The sequence below is a fragment of the Miniopterus natalensis genome, chromosome 21 (assembly GCF_054644295.1).
Source record: "Miniopterus natalensis isolate mMinNat1 chromosome 21, mMinNat1.hap1, whole genome shotgun sequence".
NCBI classification, from domain to species: Eukaryota; Metazoa; Chordata; class Mammalia; order Chiroptera; family Miniopteridae; genus Miniopterus; species Miniopterus natalensis.
Window position 1 is genome coordinate 6,139,959 of NC_142101.1, and position 16,743 is coordinate 6,156,701.

Below are 16,743 nucleotides of genomic sequence, written 5' to 3' on the forward strand. Positions count from 1 at the left end.
CAGGGATTCGGCTGGGCCAGTTTTCTGGGTAAGACTCAGGTTTGTTTAGCTTCCACATTTTTTTTAACCTCCAAACTCTCATTTACAGAACAGATGATATTCTCCGACGCTGTAGGTAAATCTTAGACATTAAAATGTGCTGGTGGGGATTCAGGACGTGATCTTGCCAAATCCCTTCACGTAACATAAAAGGGATGGCCAGGCTGGATAAGGGCAGGGGTCAGTGATGCCCAGTAAGTGACAGAACCAGAACCAGAATTCAGGTAGCCTGACGCCCCATCATTTCCTCAGCCTCGTGGTGGGCCGCAGCATCGACCTGCTCTCTCACTCCCCCCCCCCCCCCCCCCCCCCCCCCCCCCCCGACACAGAGCTAAAATCAAAGCCGGGGCTGGTTCCCATCTCGGGGCCCAACAAGGGAAGGGCTTGCTTGTCACTTGTGTGATTGGTGGGCAGCCTTCCTCGTGGTTGGAGGCCTGAGCGCTTCAGGTTTTTGCTGGGATTCGCCCGAGGCCATGCTCACCTATCAAAGGCCACCTGCAGTGCTTTGCCCCGTGGGCCTCCCCACACTACCAGTCATCTCACCAAGGCTGGCAGGGGAGGGAGGAGATGGAGAGAGTTTGCTGGCAGGGTGGAATGTCAGGTATCGGCATAATCTCAGGACAGGATCGCGTCCCATCACCTGCCCTATGCCACGGCTGGAAGCAAGTTCCAGGCCCAACCCACACTCAACAAGAGGGGTAACTCAAGGGCTGAATATCAGAAGCGGGTCACTGCAGACCCCACCGAAGTCCGTCCACCCAGCACTGACCCTGAAATCCCACTCCTGATGTTTATCCGACAGCAGGGCCTGCTAACACCCCCGGGGACAAATGCTCCTGGCAGCTCTGTGGACCTGCCGCCATCTCTCCTCCCGCGCAGGCTGCTTCTCACGAAAACTGCGGTTCACACCCGCTCCGGCCCCACTCCGCACGCCTCTGACCTTGACCGTGCTTGACTCTGAAACTGACCAACTGCCCCCGCTGCTCTCACCTCAGCCACTGCTTCTCCCGTCCTCGGCAGGCTCCGAGAGGGTCTCCCGTGCTTATTACTAAGGGGCAGATCTTCCCCGTTTGACCCCCCATAACTCATGAGAACCCCCATAACTTACAACATGGCCTCCGATCTCAAGCGTTCACCTTGAGGCAAAAACAACACTGTCCCCATGTGGTCCCTTCATTACTCGATGTCTTGTTTCTCTGTCCACAAAAGTGACAATAATGCCTTCCCAGGGACCCCAGGAGGAGAATCCTGCCAAGCGTTCTGAGTGCTGAAGGCAAGCGGAGATTCCTAACAGTCTGAGGCCCACGCGCAGGGCCGAGGAAGGACACCTGGGGGCCCGTGATTCCTTGTCTCTTGCCACCCGTCTACCCTTCTCCAGGTAGCAGTTGACAGAGCAATTTCCCCCCAAATGACAGGGGCACCCCTCCCTCTATGGCCTTGCCCTAATCCCTGGAAGCCTGGAGGAAAGATGGTGCTCGAGCATAAGTGAGAATCGGTCAGGGGGGATGTAAAATATAACAGGAGAGCCTTGGCCGGTTTGGCTCCCTGGTTAGAGCGTCGGCCTGTGGACTGGAGGGTCCAGTTTTGATTTCAGCCAAGAGCATGTACCTCGGTTTCAGGCTCGGTCCCCAGCCCTGGTTGGGGCACATGCGGGAAGCAACCATTGATATGTCTCTCTCACAGTGATGTTTCTCTCTCTCTCCCCCTTCCACTCTCTCTGAAAAGCAATGGAAAAAAATATCCTCAGGTGAGGATTGAAAAAATATATATATATAACAGGAGATGAGATGCGAGCATTCCAGAGACTCAGCACCTGAAAGATGCCTGCACCACAGGCTGATGAATCCTCTGAAAATAGCCTCTTTGTGGACTAAGATGCAATGCTACTCGTCCACTCTCAGCTGAGGCAAATAGTGCTCAAGTTCAAGCCTGGTTTTCCTTTACAAAATAGGAAGGTAAACCATTTAGAGAAATGGACAAGAAATCTAAATCTCTGAAAAATAGGTTTCCCTCATCAAAAGAATCCTGGAGGCTGAGACATGTCTCACGTGGCAAAGAGCACTGTATCTTTTTTATTTAAATGAAAATCCAATTTACTGAGGTATGATTAATATATCAATAGCTGCACATGTTAAATGCAGACAAAGTGCTGAGGTCTGGAGGTAAGCGTGCACCCGTGAAACCATCACCACAGTCTACGCCAAGGGCACATCCAGACGATGAGCATGCTGGAGGAGCACTGATGGGGCCGGGGGTGGGGAGGGAACCAAGGCAGACGCTGCCCCAGTGTCTCAGCCAGTCTGGGCTGCTGGACCATAAGGACATTCTCCTACAGACAAGCGCTAATATTAAGCCCAAGAAAAACAATATTCCATGAAATAATGTAATATACTGCATTTGAATTTCTCCAGTTGTCTCCAAAATGGCTTTGATGCCTATGTGTGATATTGTAATTTACAGTAAGAAATAAATTTGATTAAAAAGTTAAAATATATATATATATTTTGTTTTCATCTGTATTTCTGGCACAGAGCTCCTAAAACCCTTGAAATTTCTTGATAAGAGCAAGGAAGTTGAAATGAATGTCTTTTGTTACTCATAATAAACCCCTATCAACCATACCTGAGTTTATACCAACGCCCTGGCTTTCAGAAAGCCTCTAAGGAGGGGGCTGGTTGCCAGGGGAACCAACTGTAATTAGAGGGTTGGGACTTTCACTCCCACTTCCCCCCTCCGGCAAGCTGAGAAAGACTGGAGATCGAATCAGTCACCAATAACCAATGATTCAATCAATTGTGCCCATGTAATAGAACCTCCATAAAAACGCAAAGGAGAGGTTCAGAGAGCTTCAGGGATGGCAGACACGTGGAGGTGAAGGGAGGCTGGTGCACCTGGAGAGGGCAGGGAAGCTCAATGCCACTTTCCGCAGACCTGGCCCTGCATCTTTCCACAGGGCTGTTCTTAAGTTATATCCTTTATGATAAACTGATAATCTAGTAAGTAAACTGTTTTCCTGGGTTATGTGAGCCACTCTAGCAACAGAACCCAAGGAGAAGGCTGGGGAACCTCTAATTTATAGCAGGTTGGTCAGAGCATGGTAACAACCTGGACTTTCAACTGGTGTCTGAAGTTGGGGGGATGCAGTCTTGTAGGACTGAGCCCTTAACCTGTGGGATCTGATGCTATCTATCTTCAGGTAGGACCGTGTCAGAATCGAGTTAAATTGTAGGACACCCAGCTGGTGTCATAGAATTGTTTGTGTGGAAAAACTACCACGTACTGGTGACCAGACATTTGAGAAGTGACGTACAGTACTATAGAGAGAGGACTGTGTATGATGCAAAGGAAAATTATAGTGTTTTTTCTTTATACTATGTTTTCCCCACAGCAACAAAGACACCTCTACATGAAAATGAAGCCATCCCAGGGCAGTTCTGAGGAAGTGGAATGAGAGAGCCAAGTCTCTAGAAAATTATCATCACCTCCTGGCCTATGATCAGGCACAAGGTGGCCATGGGACCCTGGCCGCTTAAGTCACCTCCCTCCTCCAAAGGAGCCACATCAACCAGAAAAGAGTAGAGAAATCCAGGACCCTGGGTATTGATTCCAGTGACTCTGGCTCAGTCTAGGACCATTAGGGACCATCAGTTTCAACAATGCACAGCCTTCTCTTGGTGTTGAGCCTTCCATGGGATCTGCATGAAGAATAGAGTCCTCCCATCACCCAACCTCATCCTAGAGTGCAGCTCAGCCAGGTCTGAGTCCCAGGCTTGCCCACACATGGGGAAGAAACTGCAGAACAGAACCACAGACCTTCCAGTTCTCAACATTATGGAACGTGACAGACACACGAATCAGGACGTTTTGAGTTTTATTAATACACAAAATTAGAGATGCCCCCTTAGAAACGCCGCTCTCTTCACATCTATATGAATTGGACAATGTTGTAGCTCTAAGCTGAACCGCCAAGAGAATAGCTTTAAAAGAGAATTTCTACAGACATGGGAATTGTCTCCTGAAGGAACTGGAGAAAATGCACAAACAGAATGTGTAGCCCTGCGGGAGGAACAGGTAGAGCTGGGAGCAAATCCCCACTCCTCTGAAGTCCGCCGCTCTGTCTGCCAGGCCCCTCCGTTAGAGGAAGAAAAACAGCTCAGGTCTCAGGCTCGCTGTCCTTAGAGCTGGGAAGAAACAGAAGGCCTGCAGCGGAAAACACGTGGGAAGACACGTTCTGGGTTCATAGCTTAATCTAACCAGTCTGGTAAAAAATTGTTGTTGCATGATTTTGTGAGAGAGAGAAAAACGTTTAATGGCTAAAATACAACAAAGGAACAAATCTGAATTCTGATTAAAGCAGCAGAGCTCAGGTTTTTAAAGGAAGGGAAAGAGAAGTTCCCAGGGGCTCAATGCCCCGTCCTGTTGCTAACTAGCTGTTGGCGGTGCCCAACAATAAATCATTTCACAATGATGCACACTATTAATAGAGTTTAGGGTAAGGCTGATCCAACGCAGCCCAAGACATTTAGCTAGGGGAGCACCAATAAGATACATGTAGAACATCTGAGATGGTCCAGACAAGGGAAGCCTGGGACCTTATGGAACGACACGTGTCTGCCTTGTCTCCCCACTAAGTAATTTTCCAGGAAACAGTAACTATACTATATACTTAGTATATGTTTATCTTAGAAGTGAATACATTTACTGCTCCTTAGAAGCAGTGAACGATTTTCTGGATGGATGGATGGATGGATGGATGGGTATATGGGGGATGGGTGGGGGATGATGGATGAATATTTATTCCCAGCACTTTCCACTGTTTGATCTGTTTCTACCATTTACAAATGAACACTTTCATGAGCAGTGCTTGAAATTTCATGCAGTGATTTTCTGAAGCCCCTTCCTGGCCCACGGGCTTCTCAAGAGGGAGTACGGTGGGGGTGGGGTCTAGTTTGAAAGTGTTCCTTTCTCCGAGACCATCCAGCCACCACAGTGAAACCCCTGGATAAATTCCGAGAGAATCACAAGGTATAATGTGGCTTACAGGTAGAACCACCACAATTACACATACACCAGGATCCAGTTTTCCCAGTGTTTTTAGAATAAATTCTAATTATATATACATTTAATTTACTTGTAACTTTGAAAATACACCCACTGCATAAAATCAGATAAACCTACAAAGATTTTTACGTTAATATTTAATAAAACAAAATGCTGATTTAAAGTTAAGAGTTTAGATAAACTCTAGAAATCTGTTGTTCTGGGTTATTACCTTTAAATGGTCTTCACACTGTCTCATTGGCCAATTTGTTTTTTAAAAATGTATGGAGGGGCCCAGACAGCGTGGCTCAGGACTGAGCATCGACCTAGGATCCAGGAGATCACGGTTCGCTTCCCGGTCAGGGCACATGCCCGGGTTGCAGGCTCCATCCCCAGCAGGGGGTGTGCAGGAGGCAGCTGATCAATGACTCTCCCTCATCACTGACGTTTCTATCTCTCTCTCTGTCTCCCTTCCTCTCTGAAATCAATAAAAATATATTTAAAAAATATATAGAGGAGGGGACCTCAGGTCCTTCCTGGGCGTCCCATGCCAGCACAGTGCACTCCTGCGAAAAGTGCTCACTAAACTCCCCCACGTGCACGGCACGGGAACGCTGCAGGGAGCCGGCTGCTTCACGCTACAACCCTAATTCCCTTCCCCTTTCCCTTCATCCTCACTGGAGGATCCTTTTTCCACTGCTCTTTCAGAGAGGGAGGGAGGCAGGGAGGCAGGGAGGCAGGGAGGCAGGGAGGGAGGCAGGGAAGGAGGCAGGGAGGCAGGGAGGCAGGGAGGGAGGCAGGGAGGGAGGCAGGGAGGGAGGCAGGGAGGCAGGGAGGGAGGCAGGGAGGCAGGGAGGCAGGGAGGGAGGCAGGGAGGCAGGGAGGCAGGAAGGAGGCAGGGAAGGAGGCAGGGAGGGAGGGAGGCAGGGAGGGAGGCAGGGAGGGAGGGAGGCAGGGAGGCAGGGAGGGAGGGAGGCAGGGAGGGAGGAAGGGAGGGAGGGAGGCAGGGAGGGAGGGAGGCAGGGAGGCAGGGAGGGAGGGAGGCAGGGAAGCAGGGAGGGAGGCAGGGAGGGAGGGAGGGAGGCAGGCAGGGAGGGAGGCAGGGAGGAGGCAGGGAGGCAGGGAGGCAGGGAGGCAGGGAGGCAGGGACGGGCGAGGGAGAAACATCGATGTGCCCTTGCCGGAGCGGACCCCGGGACCTCTGGCGCGCAGGCTGCCGCCCAAGCGCGGGCCCGCGCCTGCCAGGCAAGCCCACCCCTTTCCTAAAGAGAACATCCGAGGGCGCGGTCACAGGGAACGAGCAAGCTCCACTTGTGAAGCCAAACCCAGGAAGCAAAGTCGGCACTCATTAAGAAACACCTTTCCCGCCACCCTCTCGAATAACCCTTTGGGGACACACCCAGCTCTTTATCTCTATGTCGTTACCACGTGGATGGTGAAGGAGGGACAAAAGGACTCTCCTGAGAGTCTCACCTAGTCGAGGACCGCAGACGAGCTGCAGCCGACTGGCCAGGGGAAACCTGATCGTCGCAGAAGACGTGGGCCAAAGCGGGCAGCTGACCCAGAGTCTCAGGGCCCACGACCTCGAGCCTCCTGCACGTAAATTGCCCGAGAGGAGCCACTTCTCTCCTGCAGTCTCCAACGCCATCACACCTCAAGGCTACCTCAAGTGCATGAGACAAAGACGTGTGCCCGCGTCCTAGACAACTGTTCAAGGGCTTGTCACCCTCATTAACCAAAACAACTGACCACGTTCCTAACCATACAGACCCTTCTAGGCTCTGCAATGAGACCAGGAAATACAACTGATCTCTTGCTCTACTGATCAGTGAGGTCAGGGAACACAACTGGTCTCTTGCTCTACTGATCAGTGAGGTCAGGGAACACAACTGGTCTACTACTCTACTGATCAGCGTACACTCACCACTGAATTGATACAAAAGGCATCATGTTAAAAAACACACCACAAGTCTCCCTCATCCCAACCAGATGAGTAGACACTTCATCCAGCTGGTTCCTGGGTGTCTGCTCTTCCTGAAGCTCCCCAGCGATGAGGCTCCCAGGTCACCTTCATCCCAGCAACGGGAAGCGATTTCTTATTTCCAATGGGAAATTCTTGGATATATGTATCGTCTTGTCCTACATGGGTCTCAGGAGAAGTGGGCTCAGGAATCTCACTCCATGGGGCTCAGGAATCTCACTCCCACAGGAGTCTGCAGTCGAGCAGAGGAAGACCCCAGCCCTGCTCGGTAGGAAGCGCGGCTGGGGTGCTGCCACGGAGGCCCTGGGGCAAGACTCTGACCCAGGAGGGAGAGGACCAGCGCGGAGCCCTCGACACGCCACGGCCCTCTCTGGTGGCGTTACTCTCTTGTCTTCTGCTATCCAGACCAGCTCTCTCTGCCTCCCCATCCACACAGAAGCCAGAATCGCTACCTCACAGCATCTCCTCCACTCACACGACCACCCCCAGACTAGACCATGACCTCAAATTTGACGAGGGAAAACTGGGTAGGTGTGGGTCGGGGGGCCACCCTGAGCATGTGGCGCAGGGCAGTTAACGGGGGGTCGTGAGCTGGGAAGACCTTCCCAAAGGTGTGGGCTCCAAACGTCTCATAAAGACACGGTCTCTGCTTACTTCACTTCTGCCCCCTCCCGCCAACACTCCGCTCCTGTCTGCAGGATTCATCCTCAGTTCCCACTGATCCACTTTCTCTTCTTCCCTGGGTGTTCACTTTAAAGAGGGGTCATCAAAACAAGACAAAACACCTGCTAGGAGACCGGCTAACGTGAGCTCTGAGAGGGGGTGAGACTGCTGGTCGGTGCTCTCAGCTGGGCTCAGGCGGAGACCAGCCGAGTGAGCAGCAGGAGTCCCACCTCCTGACTGAGGAAGGAGACCCCAAGTGCCCTACGGAGGGTAACCCTGGAAGACCCCGCGGAAATGTGGATGCTTAGCGCCGTGTGTGTGTGTGCATGTGTGTGTGTGTGTGTAAACAGACTTTTACTAACACATTTAAGAAATGTCTACTGACGCAGGTGCCAGAGATCTCTGTAACTGGGGATGGAATCTCCATGCTCCAGGTGCCGAGAGGCAAACTGCGGCTGCAGACACAGTGTGAGCCCTGCCCTTGCAGAGCTGGCTGTGAGTGTCAGCCACACGCTTCACTAGCCGTGACAATAGGTGTGAGAAGTGGCAGCACCATGGGAGCCCAACAAGGACACCTCCCAGACCTAACGCTGAGGTCAGGGAGGCTCCCTGGAGGCAGCGACACCTGCCCTGGGACCCGGATGAGCAAGGTGACATGCACCAGTGCACCCCGACAGCACATCAAGGGGCTAGAGCAAAACGTACCAGTCCATTTCTGCTCACAGCCTCACCTGTGCCACCCAGGCCACCGTGCTCCAGTCAAGCTGGGTCACCTTTGAGGAATCGTGTGGCATCGCTGCGCACATCCTGTTCCTCTGCCTGGAGTGTGAGCCCCCCCCCCAAACACACATACTGCCTGGGGCTCATTACTCCTCCAGCCGCTGAGCTGAATTCACTCCCCGAGAAAGGGCTCTGGAAACAACCCAAGCTAACCCTCCCCCCACCGTATGACCACTTCAAATGCCACCTTCTCTCCCTCCAGTCTGAGATTTGAAGGCAAAGACCGTGTCTCCCATCGCTGATCTCTGGATTCTGGCTCGGAAAGTTTGCTAAATGAATAAATGAAAATAAAGGCACATTTAGAGATGCCAGGCAAAAGGCTAGAGACTATACACACTTCCTTTCATGTAAGCCTCATGACACTCCCACAAAGGGCCTACATCACCCCCACTTTATAGATAAGAAATCAGGTTCACAAAGGCCAGTGTCTTGGCGATATTTCTGCAAAGGGACAAAGCTGGGATGTGAACGCAGCTCCCTGAGGGTCCATTTCCTCTGCTTCTCCTGGCACATTAAAGGGACTGAGGCTGTCCCTCCTTCAGTCAGGGCTGAAATTCCAGTGAGCATCCCTATCGACACTCAGGAAAACGCTGGAGTTCAATGACTCATACACATGTAGATTAATCTTCTTTAATCATCACCCCAGGGTATGTTTTTATTGATTTGAGAGAGAGAGAGAGAGAAACATCTATGTGAGACAGGAACATCTTTGTGAGAGAGAAACATTGATCAGCTGCCCTGAATGGGAATCTAACCCACAGCCTTTTGGTGCTGGAACGATGCTCCAACCCAGTGAGCCACGCGGCCAGGGCTGGGTTAATTTTTAGTGCAACTAACCTGCAGCAGCTTAAGGAAAGGACAAGGCTCACAGCAGCAGGCTTCAGAGGAGGTGCTTTGTGAAGAGACCCAGGATGGGCTCCTGCAAACATTGAGGCATCTCCTTGCCGGGGCCACTTTTAAATATGGGAAGACTGTGCTTCCTGGAGGGGGGAGCGGGACCACCTGCCCTTCACAACCAGGCGCGAGGGGTTTGTAACACCTGTGTGTCACCTGCGTGCACTGGGGAGCCCAAGTCCCCTTAAAAATAACTGTTCTGCATCTTAATTCTTTCAAATCTCAGAAAACTATTACTAAGTCGTTAGCATAAATTCATATTCAGGAATAAAATTTACTCTCCGAGAAAAGAGAAACCATTATGGTCTATGCTCCCCCCACTTCATCCCACCCCCTCCAACTTTTTCATTCAAAATCTCTTCAATCTAGTATTTCATGTGCCAAGTTCCATTCCAGAATAAACGTTTACAACCAAGTAATAAATCTCTCACAAGTGGGTCACTTTTTAATTGCTGACCTGACCTTTACAATTTGGGGAGAGTCAAACAGAAGTTGCTTACCATGAATTCAATTACGCTAAGAGCCACCGCTGCAGTCATCACCGGTAATGACGTCCAGCAACCTCCACTCAGCGCAGTGGGAGAGGGCACAGGGAGCAGGAAGGTCGTCTTTCTCTGCAAACTCTCCCCACCTCCTTTATATAAACCCTTCCTAAAATTTAAACCTGGGGGATCCTGAATCCTGAGATATCAGGGAGTTGTTCAGGGCTCAGTAACCCCCATGCGCCCAACCAAGGCTGAAGTCTCCAGTGGCAGGCGGGAGTGACCACGCAGCTAGGGATGGGGTGGTCATTTGAGACCAGCCCACCCTCCACTCTACAAATGACTTACAACTTAACCCACTAGCAGTTTTTAAAGGTCATTTCTATCTGAACATACCAACAACCACATTGTATTAATAACGCTAAAGAGAGCGAGACCTCATCTTAAGCAATAAACATGACCTCCCAAAAGCTATTGCTAAAAGGTTTCTTTGCTAGAAAAATGTTTGTGAGCTCACTATTTGAAAAACCCCTTTAGGGAAACCTTCTGCAAAGTAAAACATCTCTGCTACCTGCAAGCGACACATCTATCTCCTGGATGCAGCTGTCTGCTGACCTGGTTCCAGACAAAGCCCACCTGTCGGGAGACCTCGTCGCCCGTCTCCCATCTCTGGATCCCGGCACACAGCAAATGCTCCCAGAAAGTCTGCTAAGTGATCAGTGAAAATAAAGGAGCTATAGTTATAGGTGCTCCTTCCTCCTGCTAAGAGGCTTCCCGTGGGATCTCCAAGACACGCTCCAAGGCCTCCCATCACCCCTGTGCCAAAATCGCCAGGCCCCACGCATCAGCCTGGCCGCCCAGGACCCAGAGGCTCGCCTCAGTCTCTGTCACCTGTCCTCCCCACAGCCATCTCCTCCCAGCACGTGTCTACGCCAGAGAAACGAGACAGCCAGGGAAGCAGCGGATATTCCAGCCAGTCCTCTCTCTTCCACTGCGCTACAAGGTGGGAGGGGAAAGGGAGTCATTAAGAGAACGCATCCAAATGGTGCTGATTTCTGGAGCACTTCCTACCAGGGATCAATCTGTGGTGAGTGCGTGTGGAGCAGACACACAGGCTCTGTCAGAGAGCTGTTGGTTCTAACCCAGAGGGTCATGGAAACCTAAGAAGTGGCCCAGGAAGAAGGAAGAGAGAGGGTCAGGCACTCAGAAGGCAGGCCAGCCAGGCCAGGGTGGCCCTGGTGGCAACAGAGAGGGTGCACTGGGAGCACAGACCTGGGTTAGGCTAAGGAGGGATCCTCAGGCAGGGGCACACTCCCGGGGGACACTGCGCGTAGTCTGCAAACATTTTTGGTTGTCACAGGAAGGCGGGTGCTAGAGGCCAGGGATGATACTAAACACGCTACAACGCACAGGGCAGCCCCCCTACACACACACGATAAAAAATTATTCTGCACAAAGTGTCAATGGTGCTGAGGTCGAGAAACCCTGGGTTCAACCAAAGCTTGTCATCAAGAATTCTGGTCCAGTCCAGGGCTCAGAAGGTCAAGGATGACACATACGATGGCAGGACAGGAAGGCATGAAGCACTTTGAAACCCGCAGAAAGTCAGCATGAGTCCGCAGAGGCGCACTGAAAATTCTCGGTCCTGGAGGCAACCATTCAGTCAGTCAGCAAACACCTTGCAAACATCTACGGCGCGAATACCGTGGCCCACGTGTGCTGCCTGGGCTCCGACACACACGGGCCAGGGTTTGGTTCAGAAACTCAGAATGTGGTGCTCGGAGGACATCAGCCCCTGAGAAGAGGGACTCGGCCCTCCCAACCTGCCTGTTTACAGTTTAATCCTCAGTAGAATGTTCCGCACAGACCATCCCTCTCAGACCCAGGACCTTTCAGGATTTGGAAAACAATTCCTTACAAAAAGTCCCTGTCGAGAGTGCGACTTGTTCATCTCGCCGGCTGGGTTGAGAACAGAGCGAAGACCGTTTCTGCGCTGTTCGCAGTCACCTCCTCTATCTCTACTGCCCAAGCACAGTCTAAACGCGGAAAGGTGAGCAAGGACACCCGGTCATTCCAGCAATCGCTGCCGCGGCCAGAGCAACTCACTCATGCCTCTCACCCTGGACACTCACTGGCAACTCCCTCAGTGGGGACAGACAAGCTGCTTTTAAAGATGCCTACAAGGTGACATCATGTCCACGATGAAGCTTGCTTGGTGCCTCCTATAACTTGCTCTGGAGACCACGAGAATACCAATTATTTTATAATCATCCTCTCTCCCGATTTGTGGAGTGTGATTTTTAACCAACAAACGAAATGACTAACTGACCCCACCATACAGACCAGCCTCTTCGCTACTTTTTTTCTACTTGGGTAACATGGCAAAACTGCCAAAGCACTGCTCTAAAATGTCTCTGGCTGTATTAATAAAACATCAGCTTCTCTAAATTTAAACTTAAAATCCAATTAAGTCATCAAAATGTCAGTTGTCACCTAAAGCATTTCAGTAAAAAGGACATACCCGGAATAAAGAAGAATCTTCACAGGAACAGAGAGGTGGAGTGAGCTGATTTTACTCACATCGCCATGGTCACTGGATGTGTCTGCCAATATCTGCTCCAGTGGAGCCCCGGAGAGGGTTATTATTATTGAATGAACACCGCTGGTAGTGCAGGGACTTGTTTCCATATGGCCTTTCCCCTTAGTGGTAAAATATGCTTGTACCAGACACAGTCATCATTGCTGTAACCTCCCAAAGCCACAACCTCGGTGAAAAGGTCTACAAAGCACAAGCGGCGGGTCACAAATGGAACTACAAGGATAAACCTTAGTCTGACTTTAGGGCTAAACAGACGAGTCCATGAAGGCCGTAATTTATACCACTGTCTTCAGTTAGTCAGAAAGCAGAGAACAGAAGAAACAAAATTCCTGATAGAAATTTTAAAAGCAGGAATATAATCTGAGTATCCTGCCCTTATCTACAAGACGAATGGTTTCCGATGGGCTTCCAATCTCATTCTACACCCAGCGCTTTTCGGTTGGAAAGGGAACGTGGCCCTTTGTCTTCCGTCTATAATCCAGAACCAACCTATAATCCAGAACCAACCGATCAGCTACAGTTCTAGCAGCAGAGGCAGGAGACTGGAGGGGACACATAACCTTTTAAAGATTGATACAGAGTTAAATGCAATCACCACAGTCCTTTAGAAACAAGTAAGGGCATGAAAAGAAAACACTGAAATCCTACGTTTCTTCCTGCAAATAACGAAAAAGTAACCAGCTAACTGCTAGCATACCACTGACCTTTGGCTTGAAATCAAGGGTTTTAGAGGCAAAAAAACTAAAGGTAGACATATTTTTAGAGCTGAATATGATTAATTTACAAAAGCTGGATTTCTTTTCCCCCCTAAGGACTAATAAAGTATGTTCCAATTTCAGGGAACAAAGGATAAAAACATATCTCAAAATCATTATGTTGTTAGTCTTTATTACAAATGGAACAAAGTGCTACTCATTTCTCACACTGACTGAAGTGGTCATTGGCAGCTTCTCTGCTCAGTAAACAAACCATGGTGATGGGCCCCCTGATTATGGTTTACAGTCACGGGTATCTGGAGTTTGTTATAGTCGGCTTCTCCCTTCCAAAGCCAGAGAAAGAAACATCCCCGGGTGAGTCCTGACCGCACAGGTAATGCCTGTGTAAGTGCTCACATCATTGTCACAGCCCTCAGCTGGGGCGCATGGCGAAGTTTCAGCTGCTGCACCCGGCACCAGCCACTTCTCTCCACCAAATCTAGAATGATCCAAAGGAAGCTCTACAGTACGGAGGACAGAAAAAGCCGTGGGGCAAAATGAGCTAAAATGAAGGCCCCAGAATTGCCCTCCACCATCAGGGCCTAGAGGATCCAGAGAAGAGTTTTAAAATCCAGGCCAGCCAAGTCTGCAGTCTCTAGCGGAGCCTGGACTCCGGCGAGGCGAGCAACACTTTCAGCTCCGCAGGGAGGCCTCTCAGTGCAGGATACACTGTTTCCAAAGTCTCCCAGAGTGTGGCACCTGATTAGCAAGGAGATGACGGCAGACGGGAGGGGGGAGGGGGAGAGTGGAGGGTGTAAGAGGACGGATCAGAAATTCCCAAAGGTCAGGGAGAACTCCGTCTCCAGGCCTCTTCCTAAAAGTTGCTAACCCGGGTCTGTGCCTGCGGTCAGGGCAGCCGGGGACGGCCGGACGCGCGGCTGCGTGCGCCCCGGGGACTTCGCGGACCTCCGCAGGCGAGGCGCACGCGGGAGGGGGAATGCGGCGAGGGGTCTTACTTTTGTAGCTCGCCGCCCAGGGCTGGTAGCCATAGTAGCCAGTGATGCGCAGGATCCGCTCCTCGATGGACGTGAGCCCAGCGGGCCCGCTGGTGAGGTCCTCCACCGAGCGCGACCACTTCAGGTCCTCCTTGATCGCCTCGTCCACCACCAAGTACTTGAGCTGCCGGAGCTGGGGGCTGATGTCCGACAGTCTCCGAGGGCTGACGTCCGGTGACCTCCTCATGCCACTGAGGCCACGCAGGGGGGCCGGGAGAGATGGAGGGGGGATTGCGGTGAGGCGCGACCTGAGGCAGAGCAAGGGCGCGGCCTGGCCTCCAGGGGCAGGTGGCACCGCAGAGCCCGCGCTTCGCCGCCCCCGCCCCCCGCCCCCCCCCCCGCCCCCAGCTCCCGCGGCAGCCCGGGCGTCGGGTCCCGTCTCCGGAGTCCGGCCCCGGGCGCCTCGGGGCAAGGCGGGCTGGGGCCAGCGGCCAGGGCCGGGCGCCCCGAACTTCCCGAGCAGCCCCGCCGCGAGCCGCCCCTTCCCGAGCGCAGACCGCCCCGCGTCCCGGCGGCACAGGACCGCCCGCCCGCGCACCCGCTCCAGGCGCTACTCACATGGCGATGCCTTTGCCCCGGGGCGCGCCGCCGGGAAACTCTCGGATCCCCATAGGCAGCCGCAGGGTGCAGCCGGGAGCGCCCAGACTTGAGGCGGAGGGCCCGGCGGCCCGAGCTGCCGGCAGCCGCGGACCCGGGCGAGGAGGGCGCGCAGCCCGCCGAGGGTCCGCGCCGCCCCGCGCCGCCCGTGCGCGCCCGCGCCGCCTCCCCAGCGCCTCCCTCCGCGGCGCGCGGCGCGGGCGCGGCTCAGCCCGGCTCCGGCCGGTCGCGGGGCCGCTGCAGCCGGGCGGCGGCAGGGCCGTGCCCCCCGCCTTCACCGCCGCCCCAGCACTCGGCGGGCGCGGGGCCCTCGGAGCCGGGAGAGCGCCGGGAGCCCTGTGCGCTCTCGAGGCATCCGAGCCGGCGGTCTGCGCCAGCCCGAGGCGCGCGGGCCGGGCGGGGGCGCTGCTGTCCCGCCCTCGCTCCGCCCGGCGACCTGGGCGCGGCGCGCTCCCCTCCCCTCCCCTCCCCGCGGCCACGGCCCGGCGGCCCTGCTGCTCCCGGTTCAGCAGCTCAGTTCAGTTCAATCTCCCCGTCTCTCTCCTCATTCTAAAACTAATAAGCAAAACTGCTTGGAAGGACAGAAACCTGGTTTCATCTCCGTGAAAACCAAGCTCAGAATGTCAAGTAAGTGGCACTTTGCAGGCAAAGCTGAGACACGCAGCGCTGGGAACCCGGGTCAGGCCGGCCCGCGCAGAGCTTGCTCGTGTTGGTGACTCAGGCACTAAAGCAGACGGCTCTTCTTAGATTTCCACTTGTGAGCCTTTAATCTTTTTCTCTCCAGAAGCCATCTCTCCAGAACACCTAATCATTTTTCATAATGTTATTTTTCTGTCTTAAAAAAATAGAAGAAACAGTTTAGGAAATACAGAAATATGTAAAGAAAAAAAATACCAATTATCCAGCCAAAAATGACTGCTTGGAATTATGTGTATTTTCTTCCACACCTTTTTCCAATGGAAAGCATATTTTTTCGCAAAATTAGAATCAAATTGCACACACTAATTTTTGTACTTTTTTAATATTAAAATTATATTGTTTTAGCAAACTAGGGATAGACACTTTCTTAAATTAATAGTGGACATCTGCAGAACTCTGACATCATAATGGGAAGAAACTAGGAGCTTCCTTGTTAAGATCAGGAGCAAGGCAGGGGTGTCTCTTCTCCCCACTCCTTTTCAATATCCTGCTGCAAGTACTAGCCACTGCAATTAGATAAGAAAAGGAAATTAAGAGGGTGTCTATTGGGAAGGAAGAGGTACAACTTTCTTTGCTCACAGATGACATCATCATCTATGTAGAAAACCTCCATCGACTAAAACTGACCAGGAACAAATACTGATTACAGCAAGTTTGCAGGTTAATGTGCAAAAGTCAATCAATTTCCTATATACCAGCAATGAACAATTGGAATTTGGAATTTAAAACATTATACCATCTACATCAGCACATAAACGAAATATTTAGGTGTAAATATATGGGCAAGGTCCATATGAGGAAAATTACAAAGCCCTGATGAAAGAACTAAGAAAACAATTAAATAAATGGAGAGATCTTCCATGTTCTCTGGTTCGGAAGACAATATTGTTAAGATATCAGTTCTTTCCAACTTAGATGTATAGATTCAGTGTAATCCACATAAAAATTTCAACTAGTTATTTTGTTTATGTCAACAAGGGCCGGTGAGTGTTAGGGAGGGCAGGATAAATACGTGAGCACAGGAGATGTTTACGGCAGTGACACTTCTGTATGGTACTATAGTGCTGGATACTTGGCACGTACACTGGTCAAAGTCCGTAGATTGTACGACCCCAAGAGTAAACCCTAATGTAAATGATGGACTTTGGTTGACAATGATGTGTCAGTGGTGGCTCCCTGACTGTCGGAAACATACCACTGATGCCGGGTGTTGATGCTG

At 51.8% G+C, this 16,743-nt stretch overlaps 1 protein-coding gene across 1 annotated transcript in view; it reads right to left on the bottom strand.

Annotated features, from left to right (window-relative positions):
- SLC35F3 (solute carrier family 35 member F3) overlaps positions 1-14,839 on the bottom strand; it is a 245,697-nt gene extending 230,858 nt beyond the window's left edge. Inside the window, exons 1-2 of the mRNA XM_087828994.1 lie at positions 14,787-14,839; positions 14,190-14,419 (exon numbers count right to left, since the gene is read on the bottom strand). Coding sequence (XP_087685120.1) covers positions 14,190-14,419; positions 14,787-14,839 — 283 coding nt within the window. The remainder of the gene's footprint in view (positions 1-14,189; positions 14,420-14,786) is intronic.
- Positions 14,840-16,743: the final 1,904 nt, after the last annotated feature.